This window comes from Scyliorhinus torazame, chromosome 7 (assembly GCF_047496885.1).
Source record: "Scyliorhinus torazame isolate Kashiwa2021f chromosome 7, sScyTor2.1, whole genome shotgun sequence".
Lineage (NCBI taxonomy): Eukaryota > Metazoa > Chordata > Chondrichthyes > Carcharhiniformes > Scyliorhinidae > Scyliorhinus > Scyliorhinus torazame.
In genome coordinates this window covers 266,410,101-266,424,939 of record NC_092713.1, presented here as the reverse complement: position 1 = coordinate 266,424,939, position 14,839 = coordinate 266,410,101, and the positions used below count along the sequence as shown (strand labels likewise).

Sequence of the window (14,839 nt, the reverse complement as noted above, 5' to 3'; positions counted from 1 at the left end):
TGATGTGGAAGGAAGCCAAGCCCCCGGGTGTGGAGACCTGGATAAATGACATTGCAGGGTTTATAAAGCTGGAACGGATTAAGTTCGTCCTAAGGGGATCGGCTCAAGGGTTCACCAGGCGGTGGCAACCGTTCGTCGAATACCTCACCAGAAAGATGGAGGGAATGGAAATGAAGAAGACAGCAGCAGCAACCCAGGGGGGGAGAGGAACCAGAGGGATTCTCAGGGATGTCAATATATAAGTATATAAGTATAATATGTATAGGTTGTTATAGATAATTGTATATTGGACGGTTAAAACATATTTTTGGAGAATATTTATCTGGGACAAGGCAGTTGCCATTTAGTTTTGTTTTTGTTTATATATTATTTCTTGTTTATAAAACTGGCCATTGTTATTTATATTGTGATATTACTGTGTAAAGGATACACAATGTACTGTGATGGTTGGCCAAAAATTTTCAATAAAATATATTTTTTAAAAAAGTAACTTTGTTTTACTACACCATATCCCTATTTATGCATGGCATCACTCCTGGAGCGAAGAACCCTTTCCTCAGTTTTACAAATAAAACAAAAGTGATTGGGGTTCCTGTCCAGTATCCTAGCAAATGTTGGGGTCTAGTCCAGGATTGCAATAATAATTATTCTACCGTTGGGTAATTTCACCTACAAGATAAATCAAACAGCGTTGTACTGTTTATTGAATGGTGATAGCTATGCTTCAATGGATTTTATTAGTCTTTTTGAAGGAATTTGTATACAACTAATTGCATTCCACATAGAGGCTTCAACATAGCAAGACATCCCATGTCACTTCACAAGAATATTGGCAAACCAAATTTAACACTGAACCCATAAGGAGGTAATAGGGCAGAAAAGGTAGATTTTAAGGAGTGGCTTAAAGGAGGAAGGAGAGGCTTGTGGAGGGAATTCCAGAGCTTAGGGTTTCGGTAGTTGAAGGTGCAACTGCAACAGTGGAGCAGTTAAACTCCTGGATGAGCCAGAGGCCAAAGCTGGAGAAATGCAGATATCTTGAATGGTTGTAGAGCTGGAGGGGGTTACAAAGGTAGGGACAGAGAAGACGATGAAAGCTACAGAAATAAATATTTTAAAATAGTCATCTTAGTGCAATAAGTGCAATTTGTTTTCAACTAAATGTGCTTGATGCAAGTTTTTAAAAATCTTTTTAGGAGTCAACATTGGGTCATCTGGTGATCAATCGGTAGCTCCTGACAATTACGATACTGTGGAAGGAGGAGGTGAAATCAGTAAGTACCACACTTTTTATAAATGGTCACTTTTTGTTGTTGGGTGACAGGCCAAATAAGTTGTATTGTTGCAGGATTGACAGTTAGGGATGCCAGCTTTTGCTGAGGTCAGCGTAACAGTACTTTGCACTAACATTTGGAAGGGGAGAATGAGATAAACCTTTGTAAAGCTCTTCCTTATCTGTATAAGCAAGGCTGTCCTCTGAACAACTACTTCAAGTTTGTCGTAACATGTCTATAATCATAAAAGAGGAGATACTGTGATGATGACAAGGTCATAGTTTAGAAAACTGATTTTAGCTTAAGATTGTGAGGATTCTTTGAACAATTTTTTTCTTTACTTTGAGAGGCATTCATACTTACAGCTTTCAATAATGTCATCTAATGGAATGCTACTGTGTTCGAATCTACAATTAAGTAAGTTTGAACTATTTGTTTTTGTTTCTCTATTTTCACTACAGTGCAGCCTATTCAACAAGGTCTCAAAACTAGAAGGACACTTGGCCACTCTTATCCCTCCTTACCCCCTGGCTACCAAAACATGGCTAGCCCTGGCATTCCAGGTGGTCAGCTGGCAAATACAGAAGGACCGCAGCAATTCTCTCAGGTATATGAGGTGTTGCTACCAATGTAGTACTTTTTCCAGTTACTGAGAAATGGTGAAGAACAACATTTGAGTTAGGTCCTCTGTAAAGCATGTGCAACGCCTTCGTAGTCATATACCTATGGGATCTGGGTTCCTGCTGGCACTAGCTTATTTGTAAAGGCACAAGTTAAGATCACATCAGCACACCTCAAAGCGGGACAACTGGGAAAGTCTTCCCAGCATTGCTCCCCGTTTTTTGCTTGCTATTGGGTGTGGAGTAATGTTGTTGAAGAACTGGGTGAAAGTTGTTTGTGATCTTGCCTGCGTGGAACATTGCACAGGAAACCATAGAGAAGAAATTATCTATCTTTAGCGAAAATCAATTTTTTTAAATCGGTGAATTCTCTTCAGTGAGAATTATGATCTACCACCATTTATCAGCAGTAAAATATATTGTTTATGGACAAAGTATTGAATGTTTGAAAAATGTCCACTTTTTATTGAAGTTAGACAGTAGCCTGTTTATTAATCAGACATCTCCATTTCAATTGTTTCTGCTCCAGTATGGTATTCCTCTTGTGTAATACACTTTCATGCAACATATGCAGAAGATTGACCCTCTGCCAGTTTTTATTTACTGCACAATATTTTGGAATATCTTAGTTAAGTGTACTTCCGATGGCTCAGCCTCCAAATAATGGTAGTAATCTATCCTTGCATTGTTTCAGAGATCTGTGGCAAAGGATGTTTGTGACTATTTCTGTTGAAACAAATTGTAACCTACTGCTACCCCATTGATTTATTTTAAAAAAAAAGAATTTGGAGTACCCAATTCATTTTTTCCAATTAAGGGGCAATTTAGCATGGCTAATCCACCTATCCTGCAAGTCTTTGGGTTGTGGGGGCGAAGCCCACGCAAACACGGGGAGAATGTTACTGCCCCATTGATGACCAACTCAGTAAGTCTTTGCTGAGATATTGACTTAAAATCTATTTTGTTGCGTGATGCAAAGGTAATCCCAAAATGTTCTCTCTTCCTCTTTTCCAACATCACCTTGAGCTCTTGATTCGATAAGTGCTGCTGCTTTGGGACTCGAGCTTTAATAATTGCATTACAGTGGCACTCTTGAGATTTATTTTTACAAGCCAATTTATGAACAGATGGTGCACATTTATGAAAATTTTAAAGGAATTGAGGAATCATTTCGGTCAACTCTTCAGTGGTCATCCCAGATAACTCGATTAAGCAAATTGTTTGACTGTATCATTAAGAAATGTTATAATACACAGCTGCATTGCAGGAAATGTGCATCATCATAGAAAATGTAAGCTGAAACAGAACATTTTTCAACATGTGCACCCAAAATCTTTTACTGCAGACTTTTCCCTTCTGTTTTCAGAACACCTGTTTCAAAAGCCCTGGAAATTATGTTTTTTTTTTAAAATGTCTTTTAGGTTCTTTTTATGCTGCAACATATTCTAATATTAAAACTTATTTTCTTCAGACTCCACATTTTAACCAACTAATGACTGGCATGGGTGGGCTTAGCTTGCAGCAGAACCAACAATCTGAGGCAGCACGACCTCTGAATCTCCTGCAGGAGAGGAACATTCTGCCTTCAACTCCAGTCAAAGCCCCTCATCCAAACCTACACCAGGATCTACAGAAACTAAATTGCAATCCAGAGTAAGTTGGGGGGGGGGGGGGGGGGGTGGGGGGCGGGGGCAGTGCTGCTGTGTGTGTGTGTAGTTGAGTATTAAGTAGTATTTTTAATTCTTGCTTATTTATCAGATCCTATTTTAGAACCTAATCTGACCAATTTTTGTTTCTCCTTTGCTGAATCAGGAATTTCAATTTCCTTTTGATGCTTCAACAGCAAGCATGTTCGAGCTAATGGCAATCCATTTAAGAAGCTGGGTCTTGTCTTTGTAGTGTACTGTGGATCTTTTTTCCATTTTTCCTACCTGAAGGGGTTATGGTTCAGTGTGTAACAATCTCCTGTAATCTTGCCCAAGTCAACTTAAATTGATACATATTTAATATAGTTAAGTAATAAAATTCTCAGAACATTTTGTTAGTCATATAATTGTACCTCTTCCAAACTGCAGGTCATCCTTCCAAATTTCTTCTAACTTTTCCTCGTGTTTCTGTGAAGCACCTTGTGATACAACCCAATCCTGTCCATATCCAAATTCACGTGTGCCCAATTCTCCAGCACAAATTGCTTGCTGGAAACAGAAACACAGGATTTACCACCAACCCTCCCTTTTTAATAAAGGAATTTGATTATTGCATTCTGACTGCTGTCACACTGACTATGAATTGAACTGGAACCTTCTGTGTCTTTACCCATTACTTTTACGGAAAAGTTGTTTTTTTAAAAGATCTTTTGATAAAGATCTGTCTGTACCTAATTTTACTAAAATGAAATATTTTTCTATTTAGTGTATTCAGGTGCACATTGACCAACATCCCTCAAACTCAGTCTTTATTGAGCAAAGCAAAACTTCCTTTAGGATTACAGCTACATCCATTCAGAGATCTATCAGTAAGTGATAATATTTCAGTAGTGTAACACTATTTATATTCCAGAAAAAATGTGCTTTGACTCCTTTTCACCCCCAAACTCCCTTCTTCTGAGGTGAGGAGTCGCCTGTTTTTCACTTGGCTCCCCTCCGCAGCAATGTGGTTGATTTAGGCGCAAACTGATTGGACCAAAAGAGGAAAATGAGACTCCTTACCATCTCCTTATTGAACCTGTAGTCCTAATGTAACTGGAGGAACTAATAAGCAACATGTAAAAGGGGAACCTGTGGATGTGGTGTACATTTTTTAGAAGGCATTTGACAAGCTGCCACTTCAAACATTACGGCACAAAATAAAAGCTCATGGTATACAGTGTAACGTATTAGCATGGATAGAGGATTGGTTAGCTAACAGGAAACCAGAGTAGGCATTTTAAGATTGTCAGGATGTTACGGGTAGAGTGCCACAAGGATTAGTGCTGGGGCCTCAACTACTTGCAATCTGTATCAATGATTTGGATGAATGGACCAAATGTATAGTTGCAAAATTTACTGATGAAATAAAGATAGGCAGTTGCGAAGAGGACATGAGGGGTCTGCAAAGGAAGAAGATGTTATAACCTGCCTACTTACCATTGGCTGGGGACTAATGACAATCCCAATCCTGTGGGAGTATGAGCTTCCCCAATGAGGGGGGCCGCGAAACCATTATGTTAAGTGAATGGGTAAAAAAACTTGGCAGTTGGAGCACAATGTGGGAAAATGGCAACTTGTCCACTTTGGCCAAAACAATTGAAAAACAGTAGATTATATAAATGGAGAGAGATTGCAGAGACAGAGGGATCTGGGTGTGAATCACAAATGGTTAACTTGCAGTTACAGCTGTTGGAAATTTGTCTATTGTCAGGGGAATGGAATATAATAGGGATATTTTGGTGCGCATTGATGAGGCCATATATAGAGTACTGTGTCCAGTTTTGGTCTCCTTATTTAAAGCATAATTGCATTAGAAGCAGTGCAGAGAAGGTTCACTGACATTCCTGGGATGAGGGGGTTATCTTATGAAGAAAGGCTAGACAGGTTATGGCTTCATCTATTGGGTTTTAGAAGAATAAGAGGTGATCTTATTGAAACAGATAAGAACCTGGGGATATTTAGAGCAGATGTTGATCGGATATTTCCCCTGTTAGGAGAGAGCAGAAATAAGGAACACAGTTTAAAAATAGGGGACCTTCAATTAAGTCGATGAGAATTCTTTCTAAGGGCCTTGAGTCTGTGGAACTCGAGAAGGGTAGAGGCAAGGTCATTGAAGATTTTTATGACCGAGGTAAATCGATTCTTGACTAAAAAGGGAGTCAAAAGGGTGTAGGAGATGGGCAGGAAAGGGGCATTGAGGCCACAATCCGATCAACCATGATCTTATTAAATGGTGGAGCAGGTTTAAAGGGTCAAATCACCGATTCCTTCTCCAAGTTTGCATGGAATAATTTAATTTTACCCCTTTCAATCTTCATTTTAAATGTCGCACTGTTTAAAAAAAAAAATGGAAATGTATTTTTTTCATAGTTTTTTTTTAAAAAAAAGGTCTGTCCATATCATTGCACTTAAATTTATTTGCTTCATGTTGCAGCAATTGCCTGTGGTTACATCGAGTACCATTGTGAGGTGTCGTACTTGCAGAACTTATATAAATCCTTTTGTCAACTTTCTGGACCAAAGAAGATGGAAATGTAACTTGTGCTATCGAGTTAATGATGGTAAGTTCATCAAAAAGAACATCTGTTTTGAAAACATTGACTATTTAAAGAGAACCAGATACAGGGGTTTGAGATGAGGACTGAGTTGGCTTGAGAAAGGGGTTTGAGAGACGAGGGCTGAATTAACATGAAATTCTGCTCTCCCTTGCAGAGCAGAACAAGGAGGGTATGCAGGAAGGATAAGAGGTTAGAAATGGTGATGATCGTGGTTATGAAAGAGAGAAGCTGCCATGTAAATGGTACTTTATGAATGTTATAGAATCAGAACCACAATGTAGAGGGAGGCCATTCAGCCCATTATGACGGCACCAACCCTCTGAAAGAGCACTCTAACCAGGCCGTGTCCCTGCAACCCCATAACCACATTTAACTCGCAAACCCCTGGACACTAAGGGGCAATTTAATATGGCCAATCCACCTAACCTGCGCACCTTTGGACTGTGGGAGGAAATCGGAGCACCTAGAGGAAACCCACGCAGACACTGGGAGAATGTCTCACTCGATTGCTTTAGCAGGACAGACCCAGTTATGCAGGCAAGCATTGTTTCAATTTTCACACAACCGAGTCTCTCAGCAAATTAACCACCAGGTCACGTACTTTAGGTGCTGGTCGAAGAATGGATGTTGGGAATTCTCTGCTATTGCTCAAGTAGAATCACAAAACTTTTTTGTGTCTATTTTAGCAAGCAGACAGGTTTAACCAATCCAAAAGATTCCTACAGAATAGGAATCCTTCAGATGTGCACTTTGGTGTTGGTTTAGAATGTGTTCAGTAGCGTTGAATCCACAACCTGCAGATGAATATTGCCATCAACTGAGTCAAACTGACATATTATTCCGTTGACGAAGTGATAGCACAGTGTTTGTAGATGAGAATTTAAAATGTGATTCTTCATTGTTTAAAACTAGTGCAGATAGTTCGGAACAAGGATGAGCATGACTTAAAGCAGGATTGGATGCGGGCAGTAGGAGCTTGGATGACTTTTCATTTGTGGGTGGTCAGGAGACCATTAAAGAGAACACTCATGCACCCCCATGCCCCCCACACAATGGGCAGGAGAGGATCGATGGGTGGGGTGAAGGTGGGAAATGCATTTCCATACTGCAACGTACAGGCTTGTTACTGTTTTTGCTGCAGTATATTTTGTGTCATGCATGTCTCCCATCTTGGAGAATTGGGGAACTTCATTAACATGTTTAAATTGCTGGGTGGCACGGTGGCACAGTGGTTAGCACTACTGCCTTGCGGCACCTAGGTCCCAGGTTCGATCCAGGCCCGAGTCCCTGTCCGTGTGGAGTTTGCACATTCTCCTTGTGTCTGCATGGGTTTCACCCCCCACAACCCAAAGATGTGCAGGGTAGATGGCGTGGCCTCGCTAAATTGCCCCTTAATTGGGAAAAAAAATAATTGGATACTCTCGATTTATTTTGAAAAACATATTTAAATTGGACTAGATGATTGACTTTATCTCTGAATAAGGAAATTTAAGAGGCAATTTGAGGGAGTAATTTCACTTAGCGCCAATGCTGAACTTGTGCAGCCTGACTTGGAGGAAGAGTCTTTGACCATTTCACATTGGAGTCACTTTGGACCCTGTTGTCCAACAGAGGTTTTGGGTTGATGTGAAGGTGTAATTGTTTTGCCCCTCCACTAAAATTGCAATGACTTTTCACTTTAATTTTAAACAATTCATTATTAAATGTTGCTTTAATTAATTATTGTTTTTGCTGGTCAGTGAATTGGTAGTAAGTTTAGGATTCATGTTAGTAGTACGAAAGGAGTGTCAGAAGAAATATTTCACTAAGGTTTTTGCATTAACACTTGACTAGTGACGTGGAGTCAGTTGCAGAACAAAATCAAAGTGCCTTCAGGGTTGGAGCCAGCTCCTACACGTGCATAATTTGTTAAAAGGGCTGCTTTTGTCTATTTCTTTAATTCAAGTTGGTTACGAGTGGTCACTTAGTGGTTGTTGTCTGTAAAACCTCAGACACTTCAGTTTATAATGCAAATGTTTTATCCAGGTGCCCTTATTTACGAGATGAACAAAAGACAAATACAAGTATTACGTTTCAACCAAAGTAAAACAGTTACCTTTAATTATCCCGATTACAATAATCCCAAGAGTCTTAATACTACCCGTGCCATGAACTGAGTTGAGTTGCAGGCCCAATTCTGAATCTCGGTTGTCTCAGGGCTTCTGTCCATGAAGGTGGGTCTCCATAAGACATAGGAGCAGAATTAGGCCATTTGGCCCATCGAGTCTGCTCCGCCATTCAATCACGGCTGATATTTTCTCATCTCCATTCTCCTGCCTTCTCCCCATAATCCCTGATCCCCTTATTAATCAAGAACCTATCTATCTCTGACTTAAAGACACTCAGTGAATTGGCCTCCCCACAGCATTCTGTGGTAAAGAGTTCCACAGATTCACCACCCTCTGGCTGAAGAAATTCCTCCTCATCTCTGTTTTAAAGGATTGTCCCTTTAGTCTGAGATTGTGTCCTCTGGCTCTAGTTTTTCCTACAAGTCCACTCTATCCAGGCCTCGCAGTATCTTGCAAGTTTCAATAAGATCCCCCCTCATCCTTCTAAACTCCAACGAGTACAGACCCAGAGTCCTCAAACGTTCCTCATACGACAAGTTCTACATTCTAGGGATCATTCTTGTGAACCTCCTCTGGACCCTTTCCAAGGCCAGCACATCCTTCTTTAGATATGGGGCCCAAAACTGCTCACAATACTCCAAAAGGGGTCTGTCCAGAGCCTTATACAGCCTCAGAAGTGCATCCCTGGTCTTGTATTCTAGCCGTCTTGACATGAATGCTAACATTGCATTTGCCTTATTAACTGCTGACTGAACCTGCACATTAACCTTAAGAGAATCATGAAGAAGAATTCCCAAGTCCCTTTGTGCTTCTGGTTTCCGAAGCATTTCCCCATTTAGAAAATAGTCTATGCCTAAATTCTTCCTACCAAAGTGCATAACCTCACACTTTTCCACATTGTATTTCATTTGCCACTTCATTGCCCACTTTCCTAGCTTGTCGAAGTCCTTCTGCAGCCCCCTTGCTACCTCAATACTATCTGTCCCTCTACAGATCTCTGTATCATCTGCAAAATTAGCAACAGTGCCTTCAGTACCTTCTTCCAGATCATTAATGTATATTGTAAAAAGTTGTCCCAGCACAGGCCCCCAAGGCACACCACTAGTCACTGGTTGCTATCCTGAAAAAGACCCCTTTATCCCCACTCTGCCTTCTGCCAGTCAGCCAATCCTCTATCCATGCCGGGATCTTACCCTGAAAACCATGAGCTCTTAACTTATTTAACAGTCTCCAATGCGGCACCTTGTCAAAGGCCTTCTGGAAATCTAAATACATCACTTCCACTGGTTATCTTTTGTCTAACTTGCTTGTTACCTCCTCAAAGAACTCTTAACAAATTTGTCAGACACGACTTCCCTTTGACAAAGCCGAGCTGACTCAGTCCTATTTTACCATGCATTTCCAAGTGCTTCGCGATCTCATCTTTAATAACAGACTCTAAAATCTTACCAATGACCGAATTACCAATGACCAATTACCAATGTCTCGCATGCTGTTTTCTTCAGTCCTCTGGTCTGTCGTTGAATCTTCCCTCTTGCCTCTGTGCCGAGTCTTCACCGGGGAGGGTCCTGGGTGGTCGATCTTTATCCCGCTCTTTGCGCCTGTCTAGAAAGTTCTCTGGCCCTCAGCCAATGAGCTCTCGGGGCAGAGGTCCCAACACTCAATGGAGCTTCCGATTGCAACTCTGCAGGACGCCAGGAAGCCACCCTCAGGGGTCCATCTTTCAGGTGTGTTGTTCACACGTAACCATACTTCATATATGGTAACGGTTGGAAAACTGGGTGCCAGAAAGTCTAGCTTCATCTGGGCAATTCACAACAATCTATCCATTTGAATGGGACTGAATTATCGCTTGATGTCTTGTTGACAGTGCAGTTCCAGACTTGTCCCAACAGTCTGTCTCTGTTCAGTGGATTTGAACTTGGCTTTTCGAATTCCCATCAGGCCTCCCTGTTGGGGTAATTTAAAATGTCAAATTCTTAATTTAAAGTGTCCATTTTATATCAGGCCTAAAATTCAGGCCGTTGTCCATTTTACCATAGCTGGCATAGAAAATGGAAGCATGCTCTTGAGATTTATCTGACTTATTAAGGCAGTGGTGCACAAGTGTACAACAACTGATCTGGTAGTGTCCAAAAAATCTTCCACTATCCAGCACTAACATCATCATCTAGATATGTATAAATGTACAAAAATGCAAGTCTGAGAGATGATGTTGCACTGACTTGGAATTTGTGCATTACCTCTGCAAACTTCTGAAACTATTGTACTGATATTTAGTTCCTGAAGAATTCATGTATAATCCTGTGTCTCGATCGTACGGTGAACCACATAAGCGACCTGAAGTTCAAAGTGCTACTATAGAGTTTATTGCTCCTTCAGAGTACATGGTGAGTCTAGTTTTTTATTTTTTAAACTAATATATTTCTCCATCCTCATTGCGCAACTTTTGCTTTTGAAGTGATGTTGAACTTTGTCCAATTTTGTTACCAAACCTTGTTTATAATGAAGTACTGTTGAATTCCATGAGATCCTAAACTGGCTTTAAAAATGTAACTGAATAATATCTTGCCCATGGCACACTTTTCCCACCTATTTAGTGTCCTATATGTGCTTCAAGCTTGTGGATCAACCAGGGCTATTAGCAACTATTTTTTAAATGGTAATTTATTTGTTAAGTTGAGATACTGGACTTAAATAAATATCAAGTTATTTTTATATCAACATGCATGATGTCCAGATGTCCCAAATCACTTTGAAATATTTGAGACTGTTAATGTGGCAGCTAATTTGCATACTTTAAGATCAGACTATCAGATGGATGTTGGTTGAGGGGTAAATATTGGGCCAGGGCACTGGGAGAACCCCCCTCCTCTTAAAATTTGCACCTTCGACAGTGCAGCACTCTATTCGCTCTCCACTGCAGTGTTGATTGCATTATATCCTTTGGTCTCTGGAATGGGACTAAACTGCGATCTGCTGTCTCAGTGATTGGTATGTTACCACTGAACCAATTGTGACATCCATAAATGCTTTAAAAAGTTCCAAATGTATTCTGGGTCCCTGGTTACGCAAGAGATATTACGTGCATGAAAGAGTTCCCACGTCAGTTTCTCCACTCATACCTTCTTGATTAAAGTGCAAAAAACCTGTTGGTTCTATGCTACCCTTGCAACAAGCAGAACTATGAGCTGATAACAGCTTGCCATCCAGCCATGTACTGTGCTCCACTCATCAGAACATTTAATTTTAAGCAGGAGCATGTTTAAAATGCTGGTGTTCCATCTTTCTTTGATATCTTGGCTGTGGTAGAAGTGGCACACTGCAGTCACTTGGATGGCAGAACTATGGCCCTGATATTTAGCATTTTTTTCCTGATAGCTAAAAGTTGCAATACCTAACAAAATCTATTACTTGCATTTGTGTACAAAATGTATGGAACTGGTTAAAATGTGTTTATTGTGAGCATGATGACTTTATCCATGTGTTAAATCTATACAAACGTACATGTTCTCTTGCATTGGCCCATTTTTTAAATTCGGGGTTGTTTCCCATTTCATGAAATTAGTAAGCCTGTTTGAGCAAACCACTGTTTGTCCGCCACTCATGATAGCTGAGAAACTCCTTTATGGGAATTCACGTTGAATGATCATAGAGGTTAGGGGTTGAACAACTGTCTCTTTGCCAGGAGACCCAGTTTTGTAGCACAGCAGCTATCTGCCAATACTGAAAGATCATTTTAAGAAATTCTGGGAGTTTAAAAAAAATATTTTTAGTCGCATTTTCCTGTTTTTACAGAGTAACAGCTCAATCTATGGTACACCTGGTATTAACATATAGAGTCACTTCTTATTTAGAATTTGCTTTATGCGCTCCCTCTGGATCAGTACCACATCAGCCAGTGCCCGGGCAATGCCGCCCCCCCCCCCACACACCCATTGGTAGTCTAGTTTTTCCCCCTAGTACTGACTTCTGTCCTGGGTGTCATATACTGTGCTCCATTCCTTTCTGTTGTGGTTTTTAGATGTTGTCCTTGTGGAGTCGGGGGCGGGAAGGGATGGGGGGGGGGGGGAGATGGGATGCTTCCCTGGCCCCTCCCTTTTTCCCTTTGTTTTGTTCTGTGACTCCCTTGCATTCCCTCCTCACCCTTCCCCCTCTGTTCCTTTCCAATGTCGTGTCCCCCCCCCCCCCCCCCCCCCCCCCCCCCCCCCCCCCCCCCCACACTCTTCCTAGTCTATTGGCCTTGAACAGGTTTTGGAACAGGCTGGTGAATGGCCCCCATGCTTTGTGGGAACCGTCGGATGGTGTATTTAATCTTCTCCAGGTGGAGAAATTCCGACAGGTCTTCCAGCCAGTCTGCAGCTGTGGTGGTGCTGCGGATTGCCAGCTGAGCAGGATTCTCCGCCGTGTAATTAATGAAGCAATAGCCAGGGCGTCGGCCCTTTATCCCCATATGTAGTTCTGGCTGGTTCGCTACCCCGAAGACTGCCACTCCTGGGCACGGCTCCACCCTCACCCCCACAACCTTGGACATTGCCTCGAAGAAGGCTGTCCAGAACCCGACAAGTCGGGAACAGGCCCAGAACACGTGCACGTGCTTGACTGGGCCCCCCCTGGCACAGTCGCATTTACCCTCCACCTCCGGGAAGAACCTGTTCATTTGGGTTCTAGTTAGGTGGGCTCTGTGCATCACTTTAAACTGCATGAGGCAGTCTAGTTAGCGCAGGAAGAAGTGAAGTTTAAATTTAAAAAAATATATATATTTTTATTTAGAGTAACCCAATTATTTTTTTCCCAATTAAGGGACAATTTAGCGTGGCCAATCCACCTAACTTGCACATCTTTGGGTTGTGGGGGTGAAACCCACGCCGACATGGGGAGAATGTGCAAACTCCATATGGACAGTGACGCAGGGCCGGGATTCGAACTCTGGTCCTCAGCGCCGTAATCTCAGTGCTAACCACTGCCACATGCTGCCCAGGAAGAGGTGAAGTTGGCCCTGTTCTGCTTTGGTCCTGAGTACCCAACGCACTTAGTCCCCAGTTCGTCCTCCCATTTTCATCTGGCTCCGTCCAGTGGTATTCTTGCCCTATCCAGTAACCATCCATAGATGTTCCCCCAGTTCCTCTTCCTCCTCTCTCTCTTCACCCCCGCCCCCCCCCCCCCAAACTTACTGTCCGTGTTTATTCGTTCCTCCAGTAGTATGTGTCTCTTGGGGCCCTGGGGTATCTTGCTATCTCCTTGTAGAGAAAGTATTTAATTTGAAGGTACCCGAGTTCCTGTCCTGTCGGTCGTCAGTTCGCTCAAGGTCGCGATTCTGTCCCCTACGTAAAAGCCCATAACTGCTAGTTTTCTCTCTCCTCCACCCCCCCCCCCCCCCCCCCCCCCCCCCCACCCCTGCCCTGTCGCCATTTTTAAAATAGTAGCATCGAGCATGGCTGGTGGGAATTAGGTTCCCGCAGACGCAGATGGGGGCCATTGAGGACACCTCGATTAATCCGAAATGTTGCCTCATTTGGTTCCATTTCTTCAATGTGGCTACCACCATTGGGCAGGATGTGTATTTTGTCGGTGGGCGGGGGGGGAACACGCTGCCGTGGCGAGGGTCCGGAGTGTCGTTCTCTTGCAGGAGGACTCCTCCAGCCTCACCCATTCAGTGTTGGATTCTCATATCCATCCCCTCTCTCGGCTGTGGCTTTGTAGGTTCGGTAGTGCCAAACCGCCCATATTTTTCCTCCTTTTGCATGCATGTCGACTTGGGGATCTTTGTGTGTCCCCCCCCCCCCCCCCCCCCCCGTGTCCCCCCATACATACACACACTAACGCCATGATCATTTTGTCAATCTTATGGAAAAAAGCCTTGGGGATCAAGGTCATTCTGGATCTAAACAGGAAAACGAACCTCGGCAGTACATTCATTTTGATTGTCTGCATCCTCCCCATCAGGGAAAGCGGGAGTGCATCCCATCTCTGTAGGTCCTTTTTAACTTCCTCCGCCAGACTGGTCAGATTCCACTTGTGGATCCCTGTCCAGGCCCGGGCTATCTGGAACCCCAGGTAGCGGAATTTGTTTTGGGCTAGTTTCAATGGCTGTCCCTCCCCCATTCGGGTTCACCAGGAATGCCTCGCTCTTGCCCAGGTTGAGTTTGTAGCCCGAGAAGGCGCCAAACTCTTCCAGGAGCTTCATGATTACTTTCAGGCCGATCTGTGGGTCCGAGATGTAGAGGAGCAGGTTACCCGCATAGAGTGACACTCTGTGCTCTCTGCCTCCTCTTTGGATGCCCTTCCAGCTTTTTGTGTCACGCAGAGCATTCACCAGGTGTTCAATTGCCAGGGCGAACAGGAGTGGTGACAGTGGGCATCCCTGCCTTGTTCCTCTGTAAAACTGGAAATATTCAGAGCTGGCGGTGTTGGTCCAAACGCTCACCTTGGAGGCATTGTACAAGAGCTTCACCCACGAGGTGAACCCCGTTCCTAGCACAAACCGCTCCAGTACCTCAATGAGGTACTTCCATTCGACTTTTTCGAAGGCCTTTTCTGCTTCCAGGGAGACGATCACCTTTGGTTCTCTCCCTGGATGGGGTCATTATTACA

The 14,839-nt window shown here is 42.8% G+C and overlaps 1 protein-coding gene across 3 annotated transcripts in view; it reads left to right on the top strand.

Annotated features, from left to right (window-relative positions):
• Positions 1 to 14,839, top strand: part of sec24a (SEC24 homolog A, COPII coat complex component) — a 101,430-nt gene that overhangs the window by 32,396 nt on the left and 54,195 nt on the right. For all 3 annotated transcript variants that reach the window (XM_072512413.1, XM_072512411.1, XM_072512414.1), the window contains exons 4-9: positions 1,194 to 1,271; positions 1,733 to 1,878; positions 3,363 to 3,544; positions 4,304 to 4,406; positions 6,014 to 6,140; positions 10,526 to 10,635. In XM_072512413.1, coding sequence (XP_072368514.1) covers positions 1,194 to 1,271; positions 1,733 to 1,878; positions 3,363 to 3,544; positions 4,304 to 4,406; positions 6,014 to 6,140; positions 10,526 to 10,635 — 746 coding nt within the window. The remainder of the gene's footprint in view (positions 1 to 1,193; positions 1,272 to 1,732; positions 1,879 to 3,362; positions 3,545 to 4,303; positions 4,407 to 6,013; positions 6,141 to 10,525; positions 10,636 to 14,839) is intronic.